Here is an 8,321-nt window from a genome sequence, read left to right on the forward strand (position 1 = left end):
CTGTTCTCAATGTTACACATCGAATCTCCAACACCACCATCATATGTTAGGGCTGAGCAGAATTCTAGTCTTCTCGTTCTTTCTTGTCAGAAATAAGTAAAGCAGGGCAGGGTGGTTGCGTATCCTGCTAAGCACACACATTATCATGTGCAAGGACCCAGGTTCTAACCACGCTCCTCACCTGTGTGTGTGTGTGGCGGGGGAGGCTGTTTCACAAGTGGTGAAGCAGGTCTGTAGGCGTTTATCTTTCTTTCTCCCTCTCTATCTGCCATTGTCTCTCAATTTCTCTTTGTCTTATCAAGAATAATAGAAAGAAGAAGAAAGAAAAACCAAACAAATAAATAAAAAGAAATAAGTAAGGCAAAAAACAAAAAGCAAAGTATTCATCCTTTACACTGCTCTTATTATTTTCAACTGCATATTTTAAGATTGATATATTAAAGGAGACTTTTCATTATTTGTATGCATCTGTCCTTTAAAAACTCTTAGAATGATTTTTATAGATAATTGACAAAAATATTTATCTTTCTCTATCATATAAAAATCCACACTGACTCACAGAATGACAGAGGCTTACTATCTAGGGTATTAAATGTCAAAGACCACATTATTTTCTTAACAGAGCTGACCTTTGCTAATGTTAATTTTTTTTAATACTTTGGGAAATAGTTATGAAACCCTTTAAATGAGTGTTAGATCTTGGAAACTTAGCACACTAAGAAGCTTTTATTACTGTCATCTTTTTCTTTCCATGTGAACTTTGTCTCAAAGTTCATTTTAAAACTATCATACTTGAAATTATTTGGATTTTCTAGAAATCTCCAGTCAAAATAGCAGCAAGGTATCTATGCTTACATTAACTGCTTTTTTTCCCCGCTTGTAGTACTTCACTATTATGATGCGATGTTTTTTTTTATTGTCATCTTCTAATTTTTGTCCTAGTCTGTTTTTTATTTTCTCTTCCATTACTTGACTAGAAAAAGAAGATAAACAAACATCAATTTGCAAAGGGCATTGGAAGTGATGAATATAAAAGCACCTTTTAGAAACTTTTCCTAAAACAGACTTTCTAGCTTCTTCCAACATGAAGACCCCAATCTCATCTGCTATATTCTTACCTGTAGGTTCCTGATTATTAAACAATTTGTTTTGCTTTATATCTTAATGCTTTTCAGCCATCAAGTTGCAACACGCCAATCTGACTTCCCTGGGCAGATGATCCCACCAGTGTACCCTGGAACCCAACCTCCTCAGAGACCTGCCCCACTAGGGAAAGATAGAAACAAGCTGGAGGTATGGATCAACCTGCCAACAGCCATGACCAAAAAAAAGAAGGAAAAGAAAAAAGTTTCTAACTCTGACATTTTTTTCAGTGTGTCTTAAAATCTTTTTTTTTGGGGGGGGGAGGGGATGTACTCTTTTCTTTTAAATTTTATTTATAAAATAAAAATAGAAAATATTGACAAAACCATAGGATAAGAGGGGTAAAATTCCACACATTTGTCAGCATCAGAGTTCCATAGCCCATTCGTTCCACTGGAAGCTTTCCTATTCTTTATCTCTCTGGGAGCATGGACCCAGGATCATTATGGGGTGCAGAAGGTGGAAGGTTTGTCTTCTGTAACTGCTTCCCCGCTGAACATGGGCATTGGCAGGCTAAGCCATACTTCCAGCCTGTTTCTATCTTTCCCTAGTGGGATGGAGCTTTGGAGAATTGGGGTTCCAAGGTACATTGGTGAGGTCATCTGCCCGGGGAAGTCAGTTTGATGTCATGATAGCATCCACAACTTGGTGTCAGAGTGCTGGAGCTGAAGGGTTGGCATCGCAGGCCTGCTGTCTGAAGTGAAACCTGTAGAGGTGGTACTGGTTGCACTGATTAAGTTGAGATCAGCAGACGCAATATCAATTGGTATGGGTCAAGAGAAGCCTACTGAAAAATGAGCCACGCCCTAGAGGTTCTAGGACTGGGAGAAATATGGGTTTTATAGAGAATATCTTAGGGTTTAAGAAGGAAAATAGACAGTTGTTATTATAACCAAGTTATTTGAAAATTTGATTGACTTTAAAAATTCTATCGTTAGGATTTCCCCCCTCCCCTTTTACTGCCCTATCATCATAGTCGTTGTTATTGCTGTTGTTGTTGTTGGATAGGACAGAGAGAAAAAGAGAGAGGAAGGGAAGACAGAGAGGGGGAGAGAAAGACACGTGCAGACCTGCTTCACCACCTGTGAAGTGACAGCCCCCTGCTGATGGGGAGCCAGCCGGGGGCTTGAACTGGGATCCTTATGTTGATCCTTGGGCTTGCACCACCTGCACTTAACCTGCTACACCACCACCTGGCTCCCTAGATTTTCTTTATCATACAAGACTTCACCATGATTTATGTTGTTTAATTCTATTTATATATAGCTCTATCTAATACAGTGACACAGATAGTTGCTTCTGAGTCTTAAAATCTTACTAATGTTTTAACACTGTAGTTTCTGTCAATATATAATGTTAAAATTAAAATAAAAGTTTTCTTGAGTTAAAATGTCAGAGATATTAAGAGTAGTGCCAGGTCCTCTGAATTAGTTGTTTATAAGCTGAATGAACATTGAGATTATCTGTAAAATTACTAGTGCTTAGATCTATGACTTGGAAATTTTAGTTTAATTGGTTGGAGTGCAGCTAGGATGGGAATATTTTGTTTTAATCTCCAGGTGATTCTAAAGTGCAACTCCTGTTAAAAAACATAGGCCGAAGGAGTCGGGTGGTAGCGCAGCAGGTTAAGAGCACGTGGCAAAGTGCAAAGACCAGCATAAGGATCCAGGTTGTTTTTGTACTACTGAGAGAGAAAGACACATTAGAAACAGAGCACCTATCATCTTATGCAGAGAGGGTACTGGGGATCAGAGTCAGGAGTTCTAGTGACTCTGAGAATGTTCGATATAATCTTGTTATATTGACTGGATGGAAAATGATGAGAGGCGGCAGTTGCGCATTTGGCTTTAGCACACTCATTACAGTACACAAGGACCTGGGTTCAAACCCCCAGTCCCTACCTGCACTGGGGAAGCTCCACTAGTGGTGAAGCCGTGCTGTGTCTCTCGGCCTGTCTTCCCCAGTCCCTCTCAATTTTTCTAGTCCTATCAAGCATAACTAAATAAAATAAATAAAAATATTCTAAAAGAATTGGGGGTAATTTCAGTGAATGCTCTGCTCTATAGGTTAAGATACCTTGGATTTAGTGCAAGTACATAAAAAACACCCACAACCATACATACAGCTTCCTCTAATACATGAAATAAGAATTGTATACTCTGAGGAAAGGTATACTGACTTTAAATTATCTTCAATGCTGTTTCATACTGAACAGCCACGTGACAGAGTTAAGTATTAAAAATCTATTTACTTGGATGCGGGAGGACACGGTAGGTTCTTGGATGCACAATGCAGGAACTTGTCTGGAGGGAGAGAGAGCAAGTGGCCCTGAATCTCGCATGAATTCCAGGCACAACATCTCACGATAGTTCCTGCCACAGCACCTTTTTGTCATTTGCTGAATTCAGTTGCACACCGAGAGACAGGATTCAGACATTGCGACTGGGCAGTGTATTCTCAGCAGAAGTCAGTGGGACAAGCCAACATGGCCAACAGCTCCCTGGCCAAGGTTGGGACATAGCCAACCACCTGTAAGTCCAGTCCATCAAGGCCACATGTACCCCCAGCTTGGGCCACCCCACTTGATGCTCATGGTGGTGCTCTTCCACACGCTGCTCTCATCCTCTCTGCAGTTGGGGCAGAGCTGGGCGGCATCAGTGAACCCCACTTGCTGAGCTTGAGAGAGAGTCACCTTGACTCAAAGGGACAGACCACCCCAGGCATGTCACCCGCAGATGTGGCTGCAGCACCTGTGTGGCAGGGCCTGGGTGTGGCCTGAGGTTTAACATGACCAGGTACTGAGTGTTCTGTCTTCTGGGAGATGCTGAGACCTTGGAAGGCTCTGGCCTTTGCTTCCCATCACAGTTTGGACAACTTGGTGGCAGTCTTCTATGTGAACCACTTGGGACAAAGTGGTATCACACAGATAGCTAGCAGAATCATCTAGGGTGAACTACTTTTGGATGAAATACTTACTCCGTTTGGGTGAAATACTTACTCTGTTGATGGTCACGATGTGGAGGCTCTGTGCCAAGGAAACTTGAACAACAAGCCCATTGCAGTAGTCAACAAGCCCTTCAAGGACCGGGGCATCCCCAGCCTCTAGGATGCAGAAAATTGGCATGAAGGGCCAGTGCCCAAAAGAAAGAGCAGATGCCATCTTGCTCAAGTTCACTGAGGACCAGACACAGACCAACAGGAATCAACCACTGAACTTCATCCCTGCTGAAGATTCACCTCAAATCAACATCAAAAGTATGAAAATGAACTGTCTACCTGACTATCAAGTGGGCAACAAGACAGCTACAGGAAAAGCCTACGTTTGGCTCATGCCAGTAAGAGAGTTCTAGTCTTGGATGGGGGCACAAAGAACATTGTCTTTTCTGAGACATTCAAGAATACCTTGAGTGGTTTATTGAAAGTTTCATAGCTGAGAAAAACATGGTAAGTATGGTTCTGGGGTGTGCCACTCCTGGTTGAGGCATTGCTGCCCTTCCCATCCAAGCATTTGATTAGCTTCCGATGGAAGCCATATCTCAAACCAACATCAATCTTATTGGTTCCCACTGTGGAGTATCCATGGGTGAAGCTGGACTCTTCCAAATGGTCCTAGAGAATGTAGTAATGTTCCGAAGCATTCCCAATTGCATCATTTTCTACCCAAGTGATTCCACTTTCACAGAGCATGTGATTTGTTGAGCTGCCAATACTAAGGAATATGCTTTATTCTGAACCATCCATCTGGAAACTTCAGTTTTTCATACCCCACAAGAAAATTTTGAGATTGGCCAAGTCAAAGTCATCTGTGAGAATGTTAACGACAAAGTCATAGTGATTGGAGCTGAAGTTACTCATCATGAAGTCTTAATAGCTGCTGATTATCTTTCTCAACAAGTTAATTCTGTCCGTGTTATCGACCCATCTACCATTAAACCCCCAGATACTGCCACTATTATCACCAATACAAAAGCTACAGGTGGCCAGGTTAGCACAGTGGAGGACGAATAGAGTGAAGGTGGCATTGGAGAAGCTTTGTATGCAGTCATGGCCAGGGAGCCTGATATCCTTACTCACCAGCTGGCAGTGTGAGGAATGCCTCAAAGTGGGAAACCCAGTGAATTGCTGGATATGTTTGGAATCAGTGCCAGACACATCATAGCTGCTGTGCAGCTATACTTTAATGAACTAAAATAGCTGACTTGTTTAAAAGCCTGTTTGGTTTAGCCTTAAGACACTTGTATTTTGTGTTGTACTTGACTTAAGTTAAAATGTAACAAGGCCACTTAACACCTTTGGTCATTTCTAATTGAGAAATTCAAGTTAATTATCTTCCTGCTAATCTGTGTTTGTAAACAAATGCCACTCTTGTTTTTTTTAAATTATTAAAGTAGGTTGTAATATCTTAAGTAGCAGAACAGCAAACAACACAACCTCCTAATGTAAAGTGCTCTTATAAGGCTATATAACTTACCAACTGGTTTAGGGATCAGACTAGAGCTAACATCCCCCCCCCCCAATGTATATAGTTTCCTAGAACATAAAGAATATGTGGATTTAATCGTAGATGTGAGTAGCACAGATTTTTGAAGCGAGTTACAACTTTAATTCTTTGCCTGTATTTTCCAGATAAAGTTGTATTTTTTGCCTGAGAATTCCCTTCAAAGTTCACTTCTATTCCTCTGCTACTGTTCAGAAACCACAGAGAAGCAGTGAAAGCTCTTCTCAGCACCACAATGCTCATAGGGGCTGATATCTGAAGAAATGGATGCAGAGTAGTTCTAGTTCTGATCTGTACTGTCTTGTGAGGTTTCAGAAGTGTTTTATTGCTCAGTTTCCAAACCAGGTTGCTAAACTGATTATGTTCATTTCCTGGTGATGCTAAAGTCGATGTACTAATGCATTTAAACACTAAAAGATTGGTTTAGTTTATGCTGTGTGTGTGTGGCTTGGTTTCCCTTTGATAAAGATTGTCTGTTTAAACTAGGAGCAGACAGAGGCATGTTCCCTGACAGTAATCCTGGAAAAATATTCAAGAGGGAGAGAAATTACTCAAGAACAAAGTGATATGCCCTGGGAAGTGGTGCAATGAGTAAGGCATTATGTCATACCTGATGTCCTGAGTTTGAATTCCAGAATCGCACATGCCACAGTGATGTTCTGATTCTTTTTTTAAAATTCTATTTATTGTTGCCCTTGTTATCTTTTTTTATTATTATTGTTGTAGTTAGTGATGTCATCATTGTTAGATAGGACAGAGAGAAATGGAGAGAAGAAGGGAAGACAGAGAGAGGGAGAGAAAGATAGACACCTGCAGACCTGCTTCACCGCCTGTTAAGCGACTCGCGTCCCCTGCAGGCGGGGAGCCCGGGCTCTAACCGAGATCCTTATGCGTGTCAGGTCCTTGCGCTTTGCGCCATTTGCACTTAACCCGCTGCGCTACCGCCTGACTCCCTTTTTTTTTTTTTAAAGCTTCTTTTTAAAATTTTTTATTATTATTATTTTCCCTTTTTGCTGCCCTTGTTGTAGTTATTAGTGTTGTTGTTGATGATGTTGTCATTGTTAGATAGGACAGAGAGAAATGGAGAGAGAAGGGGAAGACAGAAAGGGGGAGAGAAAGATAGACACCTGCAGACCTGCTTCACTGCTTGTGAAACGACCCCCCTGCAGGTGGGGAGCCGAGGCTCGACAGGGATCCTTACTCTGGTCCTTGCGCTTAGTGCCACGAGTGCTTAACCTGCTGTGCTACCGCCCAACCCTCACATACTCTGATTCCTGTCTTCTCTCTCTCTCTCTCTATCTCTCTCTGTCTCTCAATAAATATCTTTTTAAAAATCATGTGGACTGAAAAGCTCAGTCTTATGTAAGAATTCTTGCTTTTACCACAATATGACTGAAATATAAGAATAGTACTATTGATGGGCAAGGTAGAGATGGGCCCAAGATAAGGAACTGACCTTAACATTATTCCTGGTATATCTATTAATTAGTTCCTTGTTTATATTGCTTTCGTCAGGCTCTTCATTAAGCCCTTTGGAAGTAAACTCTATCCCAATGCTTGTTGTTCCAGAAGGTATTATAGAGACCTAAATACTAATCTGGGGATCAGAAAAACTGGAGTCTACTCAGTTATCACTGTCCTCTTTCTGATGTTCTTTTTTTAAAATTATTATTCCCTTTTGTTGCCCTTGTTGTTTTATTGTTATAGTTATTATTGTCGTTGTTGTTGGATAGGACAGAGAGAAATGGAGAGAAGAGGGGAAGACAGAGAGGGGAAGAGAAAGATAGACACCTGCAGACCTGTTTCAACGCTTGTGAAGCGTCTCCTTTGCAGGGGCTGGGGGGAGTCGGGGCTTGAACCAAGATCCTTACACTTCGCTTTTCCCGCTGCACTACCGCCCCCCCTTTCTGATGTTCTTATTTCCTCCTTTGAAAACTGGTTATGGGGCACAGTTGAGCACACATGTTACAGTGCACAAACTGGTTCAAGCCCTTGGCTCCACACCTGCAAAGAGGAAAGCTTCACAAGTGGTGAAGCAGTGCTGTTCTTCTCTCTCTCTCCCTCCCTCCCTCCCTCCCTCCTTCTCTATCTCTGCCTCCTCTCTTGATTTCTCTCAGTTTCTATCCAATAAATAACAAGCTATTTTTTTTAAGTCTGAAAATTGATTATAGCAGGAGCCAAGTGGTAACTCTTTGGGTAGTCTACACACATTATCACATGCAAGGATTTGTTTAAGAACAAACCCCCAGGGCTGGGGAGATAGCATAATGTTGATGCAAAAAGACTGTGGCGCCTGAGGCTCAGAGGTTACAGATTCAATTCCCAGCACCACCATAAACCAGAACTGTGCAGAGCTCTCATCTGTCTTTCTCCATGTACCTCTCTTAAGATACACTTTAGAAAACAAGCCCCTCACCTCCATCTACAGAGGGAAACTTCTTAAGTGATGGAGCAACACAAAAAGTATCTCTCTCTCTCCATCTTTGTCTCTCACTCTATATAATAAAAAAAAGAAAATCAGTATTTTTTTTCTTTATTTCACAAGAGTTAAGAACTATTTTTGTAAAAACAGAAACAGTTGCTATGGCATCGTTAGAAAACAAAACTGAGCAAAAAAAAAATTATTTCCCTTATTTCATACACACACACACACACACACTGAGAAATCCATTTAATTATT

General features: G+C 41.3%; 1 protein-coding gene across 1 annotated transcript; it reads left to right on the forward strand.

The window, feature by feature from the left end:
• Positions 1–3,964: 3,964 nt before the first annotated feature.
• TKTL2 (transketolase like 2) lies at positions 3,965–5,337 on the forward strand. Its single transcript, XM_016191405.2, is given in 4 exon segments — positions 3,965–4,279; positions 4,281–4,458; positions 4,461–4,535; positions 4,538–5,337. Coding segments are annotated over 4 exon segments (1,368 nt in total).
• Positions 5,338–8,321: the final 2,984 nt, after the last annotated feature.

The sequence above is a fragment of the Erinaceus europaeus genome, chromosome 19 (genome assembly GCF_950295315.1).
Source record: "Erinaceus europaeus chromosome 19, mEriEur2.1, whole genome shotgun sequence".
Taxonomy (NCBI): Eukaryota; Metazoa; Chordata; class Mammalia; order Eulipotyphla; family Erinaceidae; genus Erinaceus; species Erinaceus europaeus.